Source organism: Oculina patagonica, chromosome 14, assembly GCF_052425735.1.
Source record: "Oculina patagonica isolate OP01 chromosome 14, crgOcupat, whole genome shotgun sequence".
NCBI lineage: Eukaryota > Metazoa > Cnidaria > Anthozoa > Scleractinia > Oculinidae > Oculina > Oculina patagonica.
The window spans coordinates 644,826-668,406 of record NC_135771.1 but is presented as its reverse complement, the minus strand read 5'-3'; the positions used below and the strand labels follow the sequence as shown (position 1 = coordinate 668,406).

The window sequence follows — 23,581 nt, the reverse complement described above, 5'->3', positions numbered from 1 at the left end:
GGCTTAGAAATGACACACAAACATAACGACAAATGGACATCTCTTCCTACTGCGTGAGGCCGAGGTGGCTGTAACATAATATCATTAATAAACCACTGAATGATATGGTCACACGACACATCTCCACGGCCCGGCCAAGACCTGTACGCATGCGCACAGCCTATTACCCGTGGAGTGGCAGCCATGGACAGCTGTTTCGTCCTTGTAAGGTCTCATCAGCATGGTTCCATATGGAGCTGGGGTTTATAGCAACCTTCGGGTTCGCCTCTGGAGTAAACGGCGGGGTCTATGATCTTATGTGAGACCCTTCCTGGCTATGCCATGCTGATGAGTCCTTACAAGGACGAAACAGCTGTCCATAGCTGCCACTCCACGGGTAATAGGCTGTGCGCATGCGTACAGGTCTTGGCCGGGCCGTGGAGATGTGTCGTGTGTTCATTGCATTCAGTGGTTTATTTATAATATCATTGGCAGATATTTTAGTTAAGGAAAGCTCATATCTTCTGTTTCAAACGTCTGGTCAAAAATTAAACTTCATTCGGGAACCTCCAAGACTATGAAACTAAGGCGATGATCAGTTTATTTTTATTCTGTTTCATTTAAAGAACAATGAAAGCGTTAAACATCCTTTGTGTTTGCTCTCGTTTAATTAGATTAAATGACTAGTTTAACATAATACACATTGCAGCTAGTAGTTGCAATAAGTTCTAGTAGACTGTGAGTCTTAGCAGAGAAAACACTCTCTCAAACATAGCAAAATCAGTATAGTAGAGTACATAGACAAGAGAAAAGGACGCAGGCAGTTTGCTTTCAACACGCATTCCAAAAGCAAAATTACCCGCTATTGTTGGCTTAAGTCAGCTACGTCACTAATGGTGCAACTTAAAAAAAGAAATGGCAAATATTGCAAAGTTTGTTATTGACAATCCATTTTAATCTTCCTACAGTCGTGTCTATCCTTGTTTCTTGTTGGTCTATGATTTCTTTTTTAGAGTTTTTCTAGTTCACAAAACTTTTTTGCAGGGTTTCCTTCAATTTTGTACATCAGAACAATGACTAACACTGATGATAGCTTCTTTGAACAGCGGACGTATCGTGATTTAGCCTTTTGTTAAGGATAGTTAAGTAGGAGTTCCAAGTATTTTTTTTATTTATTTCATGTTACAAGCTTTTACTGAAATGTGGTTATCGTGATCAAGAAGTCAGAGGTTTCTGTCTTTGTTTAACAAAAGCTCTTAGGTTTCTTGGCACAGCAACACATCGTCCCTGTAAGAAAGGAATGCATTAATGCAATGTTATTGGTAACCTTGCTCTAAGTGTCGCGCCTCTTATTGTTGGAGTTTGCCTACACTGTAAATTTTATGTATACTTAAGGCCAAGATCACAAGACCGAGATCACGTCCGCTTACGAAAGATATTGCGATATAAATGTATCATTTTAGACTCTCCCCTCCTTTACTAGTCATTTTATCCTGATGTATGTCACGTGACTAAGCACGGGGTATGAACACATTTTCACTTCTCAGCCAACTTGACTGTTCACCTATTTTACAGCTATTAACGTGGTGTTTATGTGTGGTGGTGTCCCGCGGTTTGACTGTTATATAGTAAATGTGTTTTTAAGATATTTACCGGTCATCATCGCACAAGTTCTCCTCTGCTGTGGATAATTCATTGGTTGCCCTGAAAATAAAAAAAAGTATTTAAATATATATTCCAAAAAAACCTAACATCAAACAACTTTTTTCTTAGAAAAAAGGTAAAAAAATGACCAAAATGTTCGTTTAGAAGACCAGGAAGTATACAAAGCTAGAAAAAACCTGAAAGTCACAATTTGAGCAGCTTTTTACGAATGCACGTGCCTCGCGCTTCAAGTACATGTATAACCAACTTGCACGACAAAGTGAAAAACGTTGAGAACTATATAGAGAATATATCAACATAGATAACGCTGCCTGTTTGAGTTTGTAAGATGTGTTGATATGAAATAAGTTAATTTAATTGAATCCATTTTCACTGCACAATATATAAATTTTGGAGACATACAAAAAAGAAAAAGAAAAAAACATACATAAATATATAAAAAAGAGGCAGTGAAAAAGGACTAGAAATTAAAGAACATTAGAACCATTAGAAGTTCATAACCTGTCATGACTGGTATCCCATATGCATTGATTTCAAAGGGGGAGTAGGAATAGTTGTTTTTAGGCGTTAAGTCGGAAAGGGAACCACTAGACCCGGAAACATTTATTCATCCAGTGCCCCTCCCCCAACTTACTATATACCGAAGAAAATATTAGACGACACTTTCCCCTCCCCCTGACAGAAAGAAATGTCCACCTTCACTCCGCCCTCCCCCCTCTTTTTCAGACAAAAATCGCCCCTCCCCCACCTCTGGATTCGTTGGATATGTTCATCTTACTAATAACAGGGTTTTATAGGCAAAGTAAGAATATGTCGTATTGACAATCACGGCGGGAGCTAACGTATTTTTACTGACCTCTTGTAAACGACTGGTTTTATATTCTCACTCCTTTCAGATCTTCTCCTGTGTGAAAACAAAAACGAATTGTTTGAGCAAGGGTTAACCACATACTTTATTTCATCGAAATTCAAACACACTGAAATTGGTTTTTGCTGATTTTTCGTTTTTAGTACAAGTTTTACTGTTCAAAAAAAATAAATGAATGAATAAATGATTGATTTTCATTACCGTAATTAATTAATTAATTAATCAATCGACAGACAATCATACAAACCGACAGTGTTTTTCTTGAAAGTAATTTTATAGTTTTAAGGCTAAATGCTTTGTTATGAAGTTACTAACTTTAAAAAGTCATACCGGACACTTTTGTTAATGTCATTCTCTAGCCTCTTGTTAAACGCTGCTCAAAAATTGTTTTAAAAATTATGTGATGCATAAAACTTACTTACTAGAGCTACTGACGAAAAAGTTTCAAATGGGATTTGTCATAATCCTGTGCAAACGCTTGCAAATTAAACATTGATTATTAAGATGTGTTTTTTTTGGTGTGAACGGGGAAGTCTGCTCGACCTTGGAATGCCTGATTCCCTCTATTGCGCGCGCCTACAGGGAATGATGGTAGTTGTATTCATCAAACCATGCGCGAGACTGAGCAAAGATGAATACAACTACTGTGATTTCCTGCACGCGCACGCCATAGAGGGAATCGGGCATTGTCCCCCCCCCCCCTCACCAGTTGAGCCATACCAACGCATATTCAGTCTCACCTTTTCCAAAAAAAGAATCCAACCAATAGCAAGACTGCTATCAATATGCATACCACCACAGGCACGACAACAGCAGGAACGTTAATACCTGTCAAGAGTTAACAAGCACGTCAATTAACTCAGAGTAAAATTAATAAAAATACTACCCGTGTAACGGTTTACGAGTTTTAACGATCTTTGTCTCTTGCATGTTGATATATTATCACTTCCGTTAGTGGTTTTTTCCATTACTTGTGACATTCCATCTACATGTATTAAAAGATAATATTTTAGATTGAAAAGATGTCTAAAGATGCTCATGGAAGTGAAATTTAAGAAGGAAGAAAGGGTAAACACCCCACGCTTAGGTTACCTTTTCCCGCCTTTTTGGCACCTCGATTCGCTTCCGGTCTAAAGTCGACGGTTGGCACACTTTCTGCTGAGTTGTTTTTCGTTGTCGTCATTTCCGGCGAGGGTGAGGTTGGAGCAACAGTAGGCGCTTTAAAGTAAATAAGTTTAGTTTAAATAATCGTGTTAACAGTTAGGTATTGCTATCTTATAACCAGTTATTGCAACGTTTCATCTATAAACATTATATGTTTTTCTAGTTCAAAGGTTTTTTGGTGAGCCTTTTATGTATTAAAGCCGAAAGAAATAAGTTGGGTAGTTGAAAAGGGACGTTGTGTCTGAAGACGTTTAGGCGCGCACTCGCTAAGCTTTAAAATATAAAACAAAAAAGCAATTTTTAAAGCCCTCAAATGAACAACAAAGTCTTTGAAAATACTGTAGCGACATTCGAACGAAACTGTAGGGTAGGGAAAAGAAGTAATAGCATTCTTTAAGAGCTAAATCTCAATATAAGCCCACCGACTTAACTTACTTTAACTACTTTTAGCAGCCTTTTCAGTGGTTGGTTCATTTGTATCTGGGGTATTGTAGGCGAGAATAAATAAGGCAAAAACGTTTTTTGGTGTATTGGAAACTGCTGTAGGCCGATAGTGTTTTGCAGATATTGTTTTTGATAAGTTCTTTCAATTTTTTTGCTATTCTGACTTTCAAATTTAAATTTAATTTGTATTGATCTTCAAAACAACCTGACTCAAAGAGGCGAGTGCATCGAGCCAGGATTCCGATAAAGGAGTGTATTTTTATTCTTATTTTATTTTTTTATTTCTCAATACGAGTCATAGTTAGTAGTTAGTAGTATATATACTAGTTATGCAACGCTTTCGAGTGGTATACTATGGAATATCCCACGAGTCACTTGTATTTTTTCGGTATACACACGAGCCTTTAGGCGAGTGTGTATGCCAAGAAAATACAAGTGACAAGTGGGATATTCCATAGTATACCACGAGAAAGTGTTGTGTAACTATTTTATACCATGCCATAGAAAATACGCTTACTAAATTTCGTCGAGAATACAGTCGCAGCGCACTATGGGAAGGTTGGGTTGAATACCGTCGAATATACAACGGCTTTCCTGTATTCTGATTGGCTGTATTTTCTATGGCATGGTATAAAATACTGTACCGAAGCAACCGTAGAATTCTATCCTCATTGATATATGATTATGCCACTCAACAGGCTTCAGTCGAATATAACGTGCTGTGATTGGTGGGCTTAAAATGTTGTATACAACGGTGTCACTGTCTTGATTTCCATAAAATACCTGACAACGAGAGAAAGTTGGTTAAAAAGTAAGCTGGAAGTTATCAATCAGTTGGGATTGTAAAAACACTGATGACTTTTTTGATCCAGACCTATGAATTAAAGACCTTCTATAAATTATGTACAGCCTTTTACAGTAATTAAAATTAGAGGGGAGGGGAGGGGAGGAGAGGGACCCAGACGCTCTTGGCCTCACTTTTTTTTCCAAAGTGCCTAAAATTCTCATCGCCTCCTTATTTGGGCAATTGAGAAATTCTCTGCCCCCTTCCGTTACTCCCTCTGTTTTCTACAGGAAAAGTCCCATCTGCACCTAGTATAACAAAGATATATTTTCTAGGGCAAAGACGTTCCAAGCACCAATTGCTAGAAGAACCTGCTACAGCGGGCATACCTTTGCCGAACTGTTCATTGTATCCTTATAAAACTTGAACGATACTCCATCATCGCTGTACTTTAACCTGTATCTGCTCACCCATTGGTCCTTCCCATTCCTCCCCTGACTCGCCACACGCGTAACACGTTTCAAAGAACCAAGCTCTACTTGCAGCCATTGGTTCAAGTCATTGATTTGAGCCGACCAACCTCCTCGCTTGCTACCATCCGCCTTAAAGTTCAGCCTTGCCTCTTGTGCGGCGTGAGAGTCATCCAGCTGTGATGAGGAGGTTATCTGATCATCAGTGATCCCTTCGTTTTCCATGCCAAGTGCTGCAGCACAACCTTTTTTCGGGAAAGAAAGAAGAGAATGTATGCCGATTTATCTGTAAAACCTTATTCGACTCGTTAGTAACGTGCTAAGATTCGCATCTGCCTCCTTATGCGCTTCTCTTATGATCTGTCCCAATTACAAGCAAATCATAGACACTCTTTAATCTTAGGCCATGTTTACTTCAGTAAAAATAAAAGAAACGCAGCGGTGAAAAACATGTCAAGATAACGCATGTCGGTAAAAAAATCTTGATTTCAAACACAACGTTTTGTATGCTATAAAACAGAGATCAACCTGTATAAATAGACGTTTTAATCGACACTAGAGCATTTTCTGAGGGTGTGTACACTCGATGCTACAACATATATGTTTGCACTGCAAGTTACGCAGACGGTGTTTAGACAAGGTGTAATAATTAAAATATAAGTTTTTCTTGTTTTAATCCTGGTCTAGACAATAACTGCCATAGACGTTTTCTAAACGTTTGTTTAATAATTTCTCCAGAGTCAATTTGACACTTATTTGCAGACATTTTGGCCTTGAAAATACTAAAGTGTACCTGGACAACCATAGATCTCTATTCTCATTGATATGTGATTGTGCCACTCTATTGGTATTAACCGAACATATCGTGCTGTGATCGGCAGGCTCAATACGTTGTAAACAACGGTATCACTGTTTTGATTCCCATTGAACTCCTAAACATGATTGGAAAAAGTAATTTGTTATTTCACATAATGTTAAGGAACTATATATTATAGACATTATTATAGACAACTGAGATTGAAGTGATAGACTACCTTAAAAAAACTGTAAAAGTCCCTCAAAGCCCACAACGGGTTGGGAAGGGGGAGGGAGGTTGGGGTGTTACTTCTTCCTTTAGGAGTTGGGGAAGGGGGCCTTAACAGAAAAGGGGGGGGGGTCTTTTTTATGAGCTTTAGAGGCCGCTTTTTAGAGAGAGTGCTCGTTTCAAATCGATAATCGAACATCAAATGCCTAAGGATAAACGTAAACATGGAGTCTTACATCCCCACGAGAAAACAATAAAGAGTAATTGTAGTAAAAATGTAACTGAACGGTAGTTCTGTAAGATGTAAATTCATAAATTGTCATGGCTTGAAAACCAAAATTCCCTTAATACGGTCTAACGCTTGTTGAAAGGGTTAAAATACGTTTAGTCAGATACTGGGATTTTTTTGCATTTCACCATGCATTTTCAATACGCTAAACGTGGAAAAGAACCATGTAAAATCACACAAAAAACTGAACCACTAAAAAACCATGAAGTCACCTTCGCTAAGCTAGCTCCAGGCTCCCTATACACCTGAAAGCTCACTCCGTCATTGTACTGTAGTCGGTACCTAGTCACCCACTGGTCGTACCCATTCCTCCCCTGAGTTGCAACGCGTGTCACTTTTTTATAACCACCAAGATCCACCTGAAGCCATTGGTTAAGATCATTTTTTAGAGCTGACCAGCCTCCAGCCTTGTTTCCAACTGTTTTAAAATGCAATCTGGCCTGCCCTGGAAAGGTGTTGCCGTCCAACACTGAAGACGCGGTTATTTGGGCGTCAGCGAGCGCTCCGCTTTCCATACCAAGAGGCGCTATACAACCTAACATGATCGAACAAGAGCAAACAAACAAACAAATAAACAATTCCGGATCCTAAAAGGCTTTGAATTAAGTCATATTCGTGTCACCAAGAAATGGCGATGGATAGCGCAATTTCAATTAAACTAAATGACAGCGGTGCAAAATGGAAAAATGATGATTCAATCATAACTTCTTCCCTCGTTTAGTGATTTTAGACTGTTATTTTCCCCTTTTTCACTGTTCCTTTTATACTTTCATCTGTATGATGAAAAGATTTTTGCTAATTTGCACCTGTTCTTTTCAGTTTTTGAATATTTGTTATTGATTTCCATTTTCGAGTGACTCACGAATGTGGTAAAATAAAAGCTAATAAAGGAAAAAATCATTGGAAAGTAAAATTTACCTGGACATCCGTATATTTCTATTCTCATTGATATGCGGTTGTGCCACTCAATCGGTAACAACCGAATATAATGTGCAGTGATTGGCTGACTCAGTTTATTGAATACAACAGTATCGCTGTCTTTATTTCCATCAAACACCTGAAAAGAATAAAAAAATAGCAGCATCAAGCGAGCACTCATTGGTCACACAAGTAATACCAATATTATCCTCGTTTTCCAGCTTTGATAAAAAGAACGCCTGATCGCAAGTTAGCTTTAAACAGAGTATTTGCATAACATAGTGCCTATTTTTAAAATGTAAATTATTGCTAAAAAAATGATTAACTGAAAATGTTGTTCCGTACTTTTCGGTCACAATGCCGTTGAACGTTTGGTACAACTATCCTTTATACACTACAATAACACTATTATAAGACTTAAATACTCCCAATCGTTTTCTGTGATCAAATAGTCAACTCGACAAAGTGAGTATCTTTTTTGCTTCTAAACTTTACAGAAGACCCGGTTCTTTAAGAGGTTTGTTTAATAATTTATTAAATTTCCATGCTAAGTTGCCCATAAGAGTATACCTTTGCCGAACTGTTTTCTGTCCTCCTGTAAAACTTAAAAGTAATTCCAGCATAACTATATTGTATCCTGAATTTGGTCACCCACTGGTCGTGCCCATTCCTCCCCTGAGTCGCTACACGTGTCACTGTGGTATAACTACCAAGATCAACCTGAAGCCATTGATCAAAGTCCATGCTAAGAGCTGACCAGCCTCCACCTTCGCTTCCATCTGCTCTTACGTGCAGCCTCGCCTGCTTTGGAGTATGTGTGCCATCCAGTTGCGACGAGGCTGTTATTTGCGCATCCGAGATTGCTTTACTCTCCATACCAAGTGGTGCTATGCAACCTGACGTTGTTAAATAAGAAAAAAATATTTATACATTTTAGGTTTATAACAAGTTCTTTCTACAGTTAGTAAAGGACTTAGGCAGTTATTTTTACATTGACTAAACTATGAATTGAAGCTCGAGATGTTTATAACTATTGTAAATACTGCGAATTCCCATTTTCAACTGCAGTTTGATCACATGAAGCTATCTCAGTGGCTATTTATCTTCACATAAGGCATTATTAAAGAATGGGTAGCTAGTTTTAATTAAAGTTTTAGCACTTTAAATAGGTGTCTCAAATAAGTGGCTGTCACTGCTATTCTTCTTACTGACACTTAAGTGTAATTATTATTATTATTATTATTATTATTATTATTGTTATGTTCTTTACGTAATGTTTGCTTAAAGTCCTTAGCGCCGAGACCAAACCATGGTCCTGGGGCACTAAAGGGTAGCCAGTTTTTAGGTTGACAACACCCTCCTCAAAATATGCGCTGTATCCAGCAAGGTTATCTTCTGTAGTTCACTGATGCTTATTTGGCCGGGGATTCTTCCAATATAACTCTCTAGTCCCTTTTTGATAGCTCCAAGTGCTCCAATGATAACTGGTATCGTTTCCGTTCTCATGCCCCACATTCGGCTTGTTTCGATTTCCAAGTCCTTATATTTGGATAGTTTTTCAGTGACTTTCACGGTTTTTTTTCTGTCTGATGGTACTGCCATGTCAATAAATTTACAGGTTTTCGTTCTGTGGTCTTTAATCACTATATCGGGTCTGTTGGCTGTTATTTTCCTGTCTGTGTTTATTATTATTATTATTATTATTATTATTATTATTATTATTATTATTATTATTATTATTATCATCATCCTTGACCAATAAACATTAGCTGAAGGGGTGTGACTTATTATTACGCTCGAGTACAAACAATTCATAGCTATATAGTGTTCCTCGGCAAGACATGTTATTCACAGTGTCTCTCTCCATCCATGTGCATAAATGGGCACCAGCAAATTTAATGCTGGGGTTAATCTTGCATCCCATCCAGTGGGAGGTAGAACTACTCCTAGTTGCCTCGTGCTACGGAGACTGTAAGTGGATCACTAGATATAAGTGGATCACTAGGCTCGATAGCAGACTATATATAGTCGCAGTCATCTAAAGCAGTTTTGCAAAGAAATTACCTGAACAGCCATAGATTTCCAATCTCATAGAAATGTGTCTGTACCACGCAACTGGTCTTAGTCGAATGTATCGCGCTGTGATTGGCGGGCTTATTTTGTTGTATATAATGGTGTCACTGTCTTCATTTCCAAGGAAATCCTAATTAAAATAATTACAGAAAAGGGAGGACCTCAGCAAATAGCTAACGCTGCTCAAATAGTTTTTCCGCTCTATAATAAGGCCAACCAGAAAACATATATCTAAATTGTGCTTAAAAGGCTTTAAAGTTGGTGACATTTCCAAAACTGCTAATTGGACACAGACAGCAGGAACAAAAAATGTTCACATTTCATTACACATAAAGTGGATTTTGATTAAGTGTTAAAGGGGAGTTTTTTCTTTGGCTTTGTCTTTCCTGAGCTCTCTGATTGGTTAGACAAAAAGGACTGCAAGATATTTTTACTTATCTGAGCAAACTTGCATTGCGCGGGTGGAGGAGGTGCTTTTTAGACAATCAGAAACAAGCGTAACGTTTTTCCACGCATGACACTGGTTGCGTGATTCATTTTGTCTGTCGTTTTTCATTATCCCATTTCGTTATTTGCATTCGTAGTGACTGGTCAAATTAATTACGCTCACATCGCTAGCCATAACTTTGCGATAAGGACTACACAGACCCACCTTGGGTGAATCGCTCCGTGGTTCCTTGTAAAACTGGAAAGTGACTCCATCATCACTGTACTGCAGCCTGTATGAGTTCACCCACTGGTTGTTCCCATTCCTCCCCTGAGTCGCTACACGTGTTACTATGGTAAACCCACCAAGATCCACTTGAAGCCATTGGTTTAGATCATTTCTACCAGCTGACCAGCTTCCCTCCTTGTCTACAGACCATTTAAAATGCAATCTAGCTTGCCTTGCAGCATGATCCTCATCCCATTGTGAAGAAGCGGTTATTTGAGCATCAGAAATCACTCCGCTATTCATGCCAAGAGGTGCTTCACAACCTGAATTTGTTTAGTAGCAGGAATGATGTGTAGTCAAATCTCTAACCTGTAGGAATTACATCTTTTTCAAGGGAGAAGGGCCCTTTCGTTAGATAATGGGAAGGTGGTTATTTCAAATAATAAATAAGCCAGCGCACGTAACCAAAATGGAAACTGTTTAACGATACCTTCTTTTCTTTTCTCAGCAAAGAAAGTAAAAATCAAAATTAAATGCAATACGACGTCTTTGCATAACAATGAGCTGTTCGACAATGGGCAGTGATACACCAAGTGGCCTTTTGTGGCTTGCGATACTAAAGAAAATAAGTAGTGGATATCAAACTTATTGGTTCACACTTCCATCAAAATAAATCACATATAAAATACCTGGACAGCCGTAGATTTCTATCCTCATCGATATGTGATTATGCCAGTCTACTGGCGCTAGTCGGATGAAGCGTGTCATGATTGGTGGGCTCAGTTTATTGTACACAACACTATCACTGTCTTGATTGCCATTAAACACCTTGTAAATTAAGAAGAAAAAAGCAAGATATAGAGAAAGACAGATACTTTATTACTTTGCAACCCAAACGTTGAGTTATGTCATATTTATTTATAATAAAGTGACAATCTAACGAGCGTTCTTATTGGTTTAAACAGCGTGCTTTATAGGAATTTACGAGTGCGCTCGCCATCTTTTACCGTTTGCGTGCGCGTGCAGTTTGTGGATCATTTCAAATCTCGCTGTTTTAGCAAATCAAGGAGATTTTTCAAGGTTAGAGTGATTTAGTTCTATCAAAAATTAATGATAAGACCTCAAGAAGTTCTTTATGTGCTTTAATTTTAAAAATTTAGACGCATTTTTGAAAAAAACTTTCGACGCCGTCGCGTACAATCCGTCACGCCATTCCGCGCGCGCATCCTAAGATTAAATCTTGTTTAAATCCAATTTCTCTAAAGTTTTAAGTAAAGCTTTATTATAAAACAAATAAAAAAAGCTTTGGCCGTGCTTTGTTCTGTTATAAAGCACTCAAAAAAAAAATTAAAAAAAATAAAGCACTCAAGGAAGTGACGAGAGCACTACACTTCTTTCGTGCACTCGTCACTTCCTTGCGTGCTTTATAACAGAACAAAGCACGGCCAAGGCTTTTTTATTTGTTAAATAAAGGTCAATAAGAGCGACAAATACTCAACACTTTCTGTCGACATCCATCTTTCGACATGCTTAGCAAACAACACAGATCAAAATCCGCCAATCACAACCCACTAGCATGACCTTCCGAACTTGCGGGCTTTTTTGCATAAAACTAACAACGATATACATCGGCTTGGATTGGTTCATTTCAAACAGCACGTCAAAAGACGCTGTCGAAAGATGGATTTAGTAGACCGCGTCAGCTGATGTATGCAGATTTTCAAAATAAATACCAATGAAAACAAAAGCAAGAGTGCGGTCAGTACTGTGAACAACTACAGGAAAAAAAAATAGAATAATTACAATATGAGGATACCTTCGTTGATGCCTCTCCTGGCTGTTTGTAAACCTGGAATGTCATCCCATCATTACTGTACTGCAATCTGTATTTGGTCACCCACTGGTCATAAGCATAGATCCCTTGAGTCGCCACACGTGTCACTCTCGTGTAACTACCAAAATCCACTTGAAGCCATTGATTAAGATCATTCCTGAGAGCTGACCAGCCTCCAGTCTTGGCTCGATCTCCCTTGAAATATAACCTGGCCTGCACTGCGGTATGGTTGCCATCTTGTTGCGAAGACGCGCTGATTTGGTCATCGGAGATTGCTCCAAAGGCCATCCCAAGAGATGCAATGCAACCTAAGTTTGATAAAAAAGAAAACTGAAGTAAGTGCGGGAGAAGTAACTGTGCAATGTACAGTAGTTTAAGACTAAATAACAGCCAAGAATTAAAGGGCACTAATTTTACCATTTTACCGACGAAATTTATTAGAGCGAAAGAGAGGAGTCGCACGTTTTCTGCAACGACTACTTAATGTTGGAATCACCTCCCCCTTAAGTTTCGCGCCTCTTTATGTGTAAATATCCTTAAGAATGTTTTGTACAAATATTTTAACTAAAGTCAGCTCAAGAATAAGATTTTTTCTCCTTTTTTTAAGATAATAATTTTTGGATTGTGATATTTTAGTAATAAATTTTGGATTAACACTGTACCTTCGATTTTTTAATTACATTTCGATTTTTTATCAGGTTTAAACTAGATTTTAAATTAGATTATTGTTTACAGTAAAAAAAATCTATTACGTGTCACCCTCGTTAAATAAAGTTTTGGTAGATTGACCGTGGTCTATACCTTAGGTTCACTTGTTTTGTAAGAGGTTGTATCTCAATTAATACCGTCCAATAAACGCTAGGGAAGACCTTTCTTTGAATGCTACACGACCCACTTACCAATTCAATAAAGTCGCCAACACAACGAGTATGGATGACTTGTGTTTGTGTTCGTGAAGAGTGTCATTTATAAATTTACTTTTTGTAATCACGAAGGCAAGAATAAATGCATATTTTTGTATCGTAGCCAATGAATGTCTGATGCCTGAATATTTCTGATGTGAGCAAACGACAATTGAACGATGGCTGTAACTTGTTTATCCATAAATACTGCTCCAATATTCCATACTTTAAAAAATGGAATCGTCACTTTGTCATCAAACACGATTGAAGTGACTTCTTTCATAACTCTAAAAGAGGCCGTTTTTCGAAACGTTGGAAACCCTTGACAACCTAAATAGATCACTCATCACTGTGAATACCTGGACATCCATAGATTTCTATCCTCATTGATATGTGACTATGCCACTCAACAGGCTTCAGCCGAATATAACGTGTTGTGATTGGCGGATTCAGTGAGTTGTATGCAACTGTGTTGGCGTCCTGATTTCCAATAAATACCTAAACATAGCAAAAACCAACACTATCTTGAGAATACGACACAAATTAACAGAAAATATGCACATGTAAGAAGTATGTTGATCACCAGACGATTAAAACCTTGGAAGCCGTTTAGGAAAAATATAATGCTTTCTACAATTAATTCATCATAATATTGATTTAACATATTGCACACAAAAAACGAAAACGCCTCATCTCATTTAAACCTTATGGTTGCTCATGGTTGTTGAAAGATCGCTGGGCAGCAGCTTTTTGTTGTAATATTTCGTTATTTTCTTACCTTTTTGTCTAGCAAATAAAAAACATTTTCGATATATATTGTGAACAATATGAAAAGTTCCTGACTTTGTTCGGGATCTCCAACAAGTTTCTTAACAAGGCCTGTGTAACAGTGAACAATGCAAATGACAAAAAATATCAATCGCCCGGCTTCTGAAAAGAAGAATACCACTTTTCGCGCTATTACGTTTGCTACTTGATTCTCAATTGCCCTCTGTTTAACATGTTAATGGAATTTGTATTAAAGATTTCAATCCAGTTAATTTGTTTTCCAAGTGTTACATGTAAAATAGTAGATCCGTAATATTATGGAAAAGGTGGCCTATTAGTCATCATCATCATCATTATCAACATTGTTATAATAATGTTGATAACAAAGGTATACCTTAGCATCACTATTGCCTGGCTCCTCCAAAGAGTGAAAGCTATCTGCGTCATCACTGTACTGTAATTTGTACTTAGTCACCCACTGGTCGTACCCATTCCTCCCCTGAGTCGCTACACGTGTCACCCGGATGTAACTACGAAGATCCACCTGAAGCCATTGGTTAAGATCATTTCTGAGAGCTGACCAGCTTTCCCACTTGCTTCCATCTGCTTTGGAGTGCAGCCTTGCCTGCTTCGCGGAATGAGTGTTATCCAGTTGTGAAGAGGCGCTTATTTGTGTATCTGAGATTGCGTCATCCTCCATACCAAGAGGAGAAATGCAACCTAAATTGAAAACGGTTTACTTATTATGTAAAATCAGTTAAATTGTTAATACATGTAACAATTCAGTTTGCCTTTTTCTTTTTTTTGTGGGTCAAGAGTCCACTGCTTAACCCGCAAATAATTGACTAAAAATAATGGTTTACTCGTTGACATCTAAATTTTCAATGGGTGTTTTCCTTTAAATGACGTTCTTGTCGTGTGCAATACTACCCACCTCTCTGAGCATAGGAAAAAATCAAAGGCTGCTTGCGCTTCCAACCATCTCAAAGGCTACTAAGACCGAGTATCGAACATATTTGACGGACGACCGTTAAATCTCTCTTGATTGATTGATTGACTGATTGATGAACGATTCATCGAAACGTCATTCGAAATTATTATCGCTTATTTTAATTCTAAATTGTTTGTCGAAAGCCTCCGTTATTAAAATTTTAATAATAAATGAAACTAAATAATAAGAGTGCATATAAACTCCACGGTACGGCTTTTTGACAGGTCATTTACTTTCCAGGGATTCCCCCGTGTTAAACACTATAGTCAGCTATTTCAAATACAGTATTAAAGCACATAATGTGTTTTAGGATCCCAGGTGTCAATGCAAGGCAGAGGAAATGTATTTGAGCAAGTCCACATGTAAAAAGGGTAAAGGTCGTGCGCCTGCAATGTCAGCACCCTTATCACTCGATCTCAAAGATGTTAGCAAATTAATAATGAGTAAAGTTCGCTAGTTGTCAGACCAAGCCTTGTTGCACATTGCTCTGTCATTGACTCTTTTAAATTGTTCATTTTAAAAATTGTCGTTTGTAATTCGTCTTAATCTTCCTCGTTCCTTACCAACCTTGTTTATTTCCCCCAAGAAAACTATTTTTTTTCATTAATTTCAATTGGAATCTAAAAGTTACTTTGTACAACAAAAAATAAATTAATATATTGCGATGAAGCCCCTTTAATAACTGTTGTTGCCCCAATAACTCATATTCACCCCACATTTGCACTTTTTTCTCACATTTGTTTACTATTTTGTTTTACCTTGGATGTAATTGAACATTACCTTGGCAACCGTAGATCTCTAATCTCATTGAGATGTAATTGTGCCATTCTACTGGCACTATCCGGATGTAACGTGCAGTGAATGGCGGGTTCATAATGTTGTAAACAACTGTGTCACTGTCGTCATTGCCATCAAACACCTGAACGTAACAGGAAAGCAATCGGTTAGAGGAGTTGTTGTTACAAGTGTAAGAAATATTTCTAGCTGCTTTATGCTAACGAAACCGGGATAACTCCTGCAGTATGGGCCGCACGACTCGAGGCTTCCCTTTTTTAACTACGCGATGCACTCCTTTCTTCAACGTAGCCTAGTCGGTGGCAGGATAATACGATGGGCATACCTTGGCTGAACGTTCATGCATTTCCTGGTAAAACTCAAAAGTCACTCCGTCATTGCTGTATTGTAATCTGTATTTGGTGACCCACTGGTCGTATCCGTCTCTCCCTTGAGTCGCCACACGCGTGACACGGATGTAGCTACCAAGATTCACCTGAAGCCATTGGTTAAGATCGCTTTTGAGAGGCGCCCACCCTCCTTGCTTGATTCCACTTATCTTCATATTCAACCTGCCTCCTTGTGGCCCAAGGTTGTCATCTTGTTGTGAAGACGCACTTATCTGAGTGTCAGAGATTGATCCACTTTCCATACCAACAGGTGCTATGCAATCTGAGTTTAATTCACAAGCAAAAATATAAAATAAATTCGAGAACATGCATCCAAGATCAAATAGGCCTGTGAAAAGATTGGGTTTTGTGCGAGAAACGAAGCGGCGTGTCGCTGGCTTGTTTAACTCGTGGGTTTGCTGTTTGCGAAATCCAAACAGGAGAACCTGTATACAAAATACGTCAAAGTGTATTCGACCAGATTCAATTCTTATCTTAGTAACAAGTCTTTTTAATAGACGAACTCCACAAGATTACTTTTAGGGTTAAACTGAAAAGTGTGGTTAGTCAGGCTCAGGAATATTAATATTTTGTACTTCAAATGGGTGTCATGGCTCTCATTTTGCTAATCATCACAAATCCCGGACAGAAACTTCAGCTTTGCCAACCCTCCAAATTAATTTTTTCCTAAGTGGCCAATTGGCCACCAACTGCTCACACTTTTAATCCTTCTTCTCAATTTTAGTTGCCAGGCTTGCGACTTGTTAAACACAATGATTATCAGCTAGTTATTTCTTACTTCAACTATATCGGAGACGGCAGAAATCATGACAAATACCTGAACAACCAAAGAGCTCTATCCTCATTGAAATACGATTATTCCAGCGTGTTGGTAAAATTCGGATGTAACGTGTTATGATCGGCTGTCGCAGTTTGTTGTACACAACGGTATCACTGTCATGATTCCCCTCAAACACCTTAAAACAAAATTATGTACACAACGTTAAGTGGTGCACTAGTATTTTCTCGGCGAGATTTCTAGTAGCTTCATCTAAGGAAATGGCCCTATTCTTCCAGAGTCAAGTCAAAGTCAAGTCATCTATCGAAACCTGAACTGTCCGGCTCCTACATACTGCCCTTGTAAACTTCAAGTTAATAAACAGCTGTTATACTTTCTCGAAGACGCAGCACAACAGTTTTTTAAGGTACGTGTATTTTGAGTGCTATTTTATATATCATGTTGCACCACAACTTCTGAAATTCATTAACGATTCATCAAGTTAAAAGAAAGAAAATCATACACGTAAAAGAGGTTTGGATACCCGGTTAAATTAGCATAGCTTTTTACGATTTTATGTATCTGTTTACTCCGTAGTTTTCGTTTGGATTGAGAAGATATCTCGTGAAAAATACTCCGCTGCGCGTCGTATTCAAGTTTTCAACTCTTTTCTCTGTGTTTGGATATCCTGACGGAACTCTGTCTCGAGTGTTTGGTATATAACTTATAAACGTACGTATACCTTTGCTGAATTATCTCCAACATCCTTGTAAAATTGGAATCTGATTCCGTCATCACTGTACTGCAACCTGTATTTGGCTACCCACTCATTGTATGCATTCCTTCCTTGAGTCGCCACACGTGTCACTCGGGTGTAACTACCAAAATCCACCTGAAGCCATTGATTAAGATCATTTTTTAAGGCTGACCAACCTCCAGCCTTGTTTCCATCTGCTTTAAAATGCAACCTGGCCTGTACTGCGGAGTAGTTGCTTCCCAGCTGTGAGGAGGCGCTTAACTGGTCATCAGTTATTGATTTACTTTCCATGCCAAGAGGTGCTATACAACCTGTAGTAGAAGATACAAAAATATATACCTTTATTGCAGAATAGTCTACAACACCGAGGTTTTCGCGATTTGACGATTTGTTGACAATGTGCATGTGCGACAATCCCTTAGCCAAACTGTCTCCAACATTAGGAATGAGCTTTTGTTCGTTTGTCTCACGATAGAATCGCTTTGAGATGTTGATCGCGACGTTTCGGCTGCAACTGCTAGGCTTCATCAGGCGATGAGGTCGATTGTTATACGTGTCGCTATTTAGGCACGTTGGTGCATTTCGTTCCTCATTGTTATTCCGACTAACAGATGATGCTCCCTTAGATGTCCGCTTTCTAGTTGAACGGCTATTGTGTTTCCTGATCGTAGATATCCATGCTCCAGGAATTTCAATTCCGCTGTCTCTATTGATGTTATTAGGATGGGGTCAAAGAGGCTATCCAAATTAGACTTCATCCTAATAACATCAATAAAGACAGCGGAATTGAAATTCCTGAAGCATGGATACCTACGATCAGAAAACACAACAGCAATTAATTAACAACTATGAATTTTTATCCTTTTTATTTACTTAGCTACCTGGGCAACCGTAGATCTCTACCCTCATTGATACATGAATGTGCCACTGTACAGGCAATATCCGGATATAGCGTGTTGTGATTGACTGGCTGAGTCTATTGTATACAACGGTGCCACGGTCTTGATTTCCAGTGAACACCTTCACATTAAAACGGAGAAAACAAACAGTTGAATGCAACACTAAATTACATTTCATATTTTGCAAGGCCCTGGACCAAATACGATAAAATTGTACAAGCTGGATATAGATAATGTAAAGATAATTTAGAAAGGAACGCTATAAAGCTGTACTGTGCTCGTATTGTGGGACTGGCATATTTTTACCCCTAAGAGGTACCAATTATTTCTGGCAAGTCGCTCCTGTAGCGTTTTTGAAGGCGAAATAACCAAGAAGGTACCGTAATAACTATGACAATAGTAATTTTTAATTCAGTAAATTTATCACGCTAACCGGGACTAATTGCAAGCTACGACTGTTAATCCTTTTAAAAGTAACTATAATAAACCCTACAAAATGTCAGCTACAGTAGATAATCCGACTACTTGCGACCTAGAATTACCTTATTCTCACTAAATTTCGCGAGTACTTAATTTCGCGAAAATTCAAGAGCCATATTTCGCGAGTACTTAATTTCGCGATTTTGAGAGGAAGGTGCAATTGGAGTGTATTAAATTTCGCGATTTTTATCTATTCTTCAATATGAAGCTTTGACCTCGAAACTGTAACAACATAATTAATATGAAAGTCATCGTAAAAACAGTAAACAAAACAATATACACAGAACAAAACATAAGGTATTCAACAGTCTAAATCCCTAATAGGTTCCTCTACGACTGCAAGTGCGAGATTTTGAGGAACTTGGCGGCAGAGAACAGTTCGAACAGTGCGACTGAAAGAGTGGGAGATAACTAATGGACAAAATTAAACAAAAAACACTAAACATGAAGCTCAGACATGTTAGAATAACCATGATAAAACTCATCGAGTTTCATTACTTTTTTAAATTATCAGTACGATATTAAATTTCGCGATTTTAAACTTCGCGTGTCCTATATTTCGCGAGTATTAAATTTCGCGATTTTTTCAAAATCGCGAAAATCGCGAAATTTAGTACTCGCGAAATTAAGTGAGAATAAGGTACTTTGACTACCTAATAGGAGTACCCTCACGAAAAACCGTTTATTTTTTAGTCAAATTCTGAAGAAATACTAAAATATCGTTACGGTACTTTGTTTCTCGAAAAAATGGTAACGAAAATTCTTGTAAGTACTACTAACGTTTACACGTCAGAGGTAACAACTCATTTAGTAAGTAACAACTCATTGCCAAAAATAACGTGCTAAGTTAATTTTGTAACTTTGAAAATCTGAGATTACCTTAGCTGAAGTGTCGCCTGGTTCCTGATAGAAATGAAAGATGAATCCTTCATCACTGTACTGTAACCTGTATCTGGTTACCCAGGACCCAGTTGCCCAGCGTGAAACGCCTTGAGTTGAAACACGTGTAACTCGGGTAAAACTACCCATATTCACCTGAAGCCATTGTCTAAGATCGTCACTACCAGCAGTCCAACCCCAGTTATTCAACCTGGCCCTGGCTGGGGACTTGTGCTCATCTTGTTGAGAAGAAGCGGTTATTTGGGCGTCAGATATCACTCCACTTTCCATGCCAATGGGTTCCATGCAACCTGAATTTAGTGAAACAAAGCAAAAAAATTACTCCACAAACCCATGAAAACTCTACCGTAACAATCGTCAGAACTCAGCATGGGCCCTGTTGTTCTATGATCAGACAAATTTCTTTCTAGTGGGAAGGTTATCAAAAATCAACTACGTCAACTACTGGATGTTGGTCAATTCAACTGGGCCCATTCATTCATCGTTATTCCTTGGATAAATCGCCATTTGAAAGTAGATAATAGATAGAAAAATTAGCAAACTATGCTATCCACTTGACAATCATTTATCCAATGGATAGTGTTATCTGTCCTTTTAACAGCTGACGCCTTGGTGGTACTGATATAATATTTTTTAATACCTTGACAGCCATAAAGCTCTATTCTCATTGCTATATGATCATTCCACGCCACTGGCCTCAACCGGACATAGCGTGCTGTGATTGGTGGGCTCAATTTGTTATACACAACTGTGTCACTGTCTTGATTTCCCGTGAACACCTAACCATAAAGACAGAAGGGTTGCTGTGAAAACAATACTTTGCATTTTATAACGATATGCGAATCAAAAACCGATATTGTGAGGTTATAAGACTATTCTATAAGCCCTCGAAATTCGTTTATTTGTTAGGTTGCTATTTGCTTTTATATGTAGAATTAAATTAGCTATAGCTCTCAAAGGAAGATATGACCTTTTCGATTATAAGCCCCCTATTGCAGCGCTTGCTTGGTATTTTATTTTGATTAAGAATATGCTCATAGACCTGTTATGTTCATATACACATGTAACTACTGAAGGACTACATATCGTTATATTTAGAGGGGTTTATCATAGAGTATTTTATATATGCAACTTAAATTGTCAGACAGTATCCTTTCCACATATATAGACCCAAATTATTTTTATAACGCGAGTTCTCATCCACAAGTGACCCTCCCCCATCTGATGCCCTCTTCGAAAATAAGCCCTTCGTAAACGGACGTAAGGCAAATACAAGGCCAGGGCTCTTAGGAAAATTTTACGCGATACCTTTGCTGAATTGTTGCCTGCAGGTTCCTTGTAGAATTGGAAGATCACTCCATCAACGCTATACTGTAGTTTGTATTTGGTTACCCACTGTAACCATGTGACTGAATTCCTCCCCTGAGTCGCGACACCTGTCACTGTGGTATAACTACCGATATCCACCAGAAGCCATTGATTAAGATCATTTGCGCGAGATGTCCATCCTCCCTGCTTGCTTCCCTGTTGTTTGAAGTGTAGCCTGGCCTGTCGTGCGGCATGATTGTCATCCCTGTGTGACGATGCGCTTATTTGGGCATCAGAGATCTCACCGCTCTCCATTCCAAGAGGTGCTTTAAATTTAGAATTAATTTTTTTTAAAAAGAGGATAGTGATAGTTAGCACATTTGCTACTGTAATTGCTGCTCCGCTGATGAGCGTTTGCACCCGAATCGCAAAGGCCATGGTTCCATTGGATACTGATTTTTTTCCTCAGGCTTTCTCAGTTTAACTTCTAAAGTCGAAATACAGCTGGGAAATCTACTCCAGCCAATTTTACTGCCATTACTAGAATTACTGCTAAAGTCTATTCCAATGTATCTGCCACTTCTCCTGTCACTGCTACTTTTGTAAGAGGGTCTCAATGGTACGGTTAACGGTTAAAATTTTGGCCTTTTTACGGCTTACGGTTAATTTATTTCCATTACGGTTAACAGAAGTTAAAAGTTAATTTTCATTGTTTTTTAATAGTTAAAAATCAATGTCCATGATTGCAAAACGTATTTTAAGTCTTTGGGCCATTTTTGGGACGATGAAGTGAACTAGTTTGGGCTATTTATAATCACTGACCGATTTTTACGGTTAACACATTTTACGGCTTACGGTTAAAATTTTCTATTTTTTACGCCTAACGGCTAAATTTGTGGCCGTTTTACGGCTAACGGTTATAAACCCCATTGAGACCCTATTGTAACCGCTAAAGCTACTATGGTCTATGGTGTACACTATGGAAAAATGTGGTCGATTTGTTTTAAACCATGCATAACAAAATCGAACAATTGTATTTATCTAAACAGGAGGGACGTAAAGATTCGCAACACGTAAAAACAACAATGATACAAAATAAAATGAACCAAAATTCGAAGAACAACAATTTTAATTACCTTTTATTCTCCCGCTGAGTGTGTGCCTATCGCTAGAAGCGAGCAAAATGAGTTTTCTTTCTGAAGATCTTGTAAGCGCTCGTTCATTGAATGTCGACAGTTTGCTGAGTCTGCTGCCGGTTTGTTAGCACCGTTTTTCTCAATAAGACAAAATATTCAATCCTGGTAGATTTTCTTTTCGATAGATCACCTGAGAAGAAGCCCAAGCCCTGATTTCCGAAAACAAATGCGTATTTGATTCAAATTAAACAAGATGAAAGTCGCTTTCATTCATGGAGACCAAACTTACACATTTCAAGCCCGCGCGTATGCGTAGCGTGATGTGACGTCACTTTCATGGTCTTAACTCTCATCGACCATAACTTTGGTCCAATAAGCGCGCAAGAATTCTCTCGGTTAAGGTATAAACCCGTCCGATTTGATATCCGTCTCCCGATTTTTATAGGCAAGCACAAAACAAACGAATAAAGTCACCTTATTCAATTCTCACTTTTGATGGAAATCACAGAGTTAAAACAAATAACGCCAGTATACCAATCAACTTACACTTGTTTCAACCACAGTTACGCCGGGTTTATTACGTAGGTTTTTTCCCATAAATTTACTGGTGATAAAGCGCGTTGTAAAAATTAATCGGAGGGTTATCAAATAAATAAACCCCTTCTGGCTTGCTGGTATATTAGAGGATAATGCCCTTGGCTGGAAGATTGTCCTCAAAATTTTATAGTGTCCCTCGAAGCTTTCCTTCTCCTGGGCTAACTGTTCATTTTCGACAATCTTTCAGCCTCGGGCATTATCCTCCAATATACCAGTTGCCTGAAGGTGTTTATTTACTAATTAACGGTCTATACCTGACCAGTCAGACATGAACTCCTCTTAGGGATAAACTTCAAATTTTCCGATAAGCATCACCGTCCCTTTCATATGAGAGCACCTTTCTTCCTCCACCAAGCCTCAGCACAAGTACCGCTTATGTTTAAAACAAACATACGAGATTAAATACTTACGTGATTGACGGCTTTGGCGTAGAATTCTTAAAGAAATCTCACTGGGTCCTTTGTATCTCTCATGCTGTTCTTGTGTAATCCAGTATGGCTTGTTTGATCGAGCGTAGCCAACGAATGCAAATGAGCCACGATAAGCTGCTAGAATGGGATCTTTAGCGCCCAGTCTCTTGAGAGCAGGAAAAGCTGATGATGCGTACATTGACGCCTCGTCTTGTGTGGCAACAAGGACGATTTTACTGTGGTAAACAAAAAGTCAGTGTTTTAGAATTTTAATTTCGATCTGTTAACGCCCAAACTAGCTATTATCTTTAAACACAAAGCCAAA

General features: G+C 38.4%; 1 protein-coding gene across 1 annotated transcript in view; it reads right to left on the bottom strand.

Annotated features, from left to right (window-relative positions):
- Window positions 1-657: 657 nt before the first annotated feature.
- The window catches only part of LOC144637395 (uncharacterized), a 58,858-nt gene continuing 35,934 nt past the window's right edge, over window positions 658-23,581 (bottom strand). The window contains 17 exon segments of the mRNA XM_078496460.1: window positions 658-1,266; window positions 1,633-1,683; window positions 2,501-2,548; window positions 3,253-3,340; window positions 3,605-3,730; window positions 4,765-4,903; window positions 5,294-5,619; window positions 6,168-6,306; window positions 6,900-7,222; window positions 7,606-7,744; window positions 8,176-8,501; window positions 9,670-9,808; window positions 10,331-10,656; window positions 11,023-11,161; window positions 12,150-12,475; window positions 13,429-13,567; window positions 14,232-14,557. Of these exon segments, the coding sequence (XP_078352586.1) occupies window positions 1,236-1,266; window positions 1,633-1,683; window positions 2,501-2,548; window positions 3,253-3,340; window positions 3,605-3,730; window positions 4,765-4,903; window positions 5,294-5,619; window positions 6,168-6,306; window positions 6,900-7,222; window positions 7,606-7,744; window positions 8,176-8,501; window positions 9,670-9,808; window positions 10,331-10,656; window positions 11,023-11,161; window positions 12,150-12,475; window positions 13,429-13,567; window positions 14,232-14,557 (3,131 nt within the window). The 3' untranslated portion in view covers window positions 658-1,235.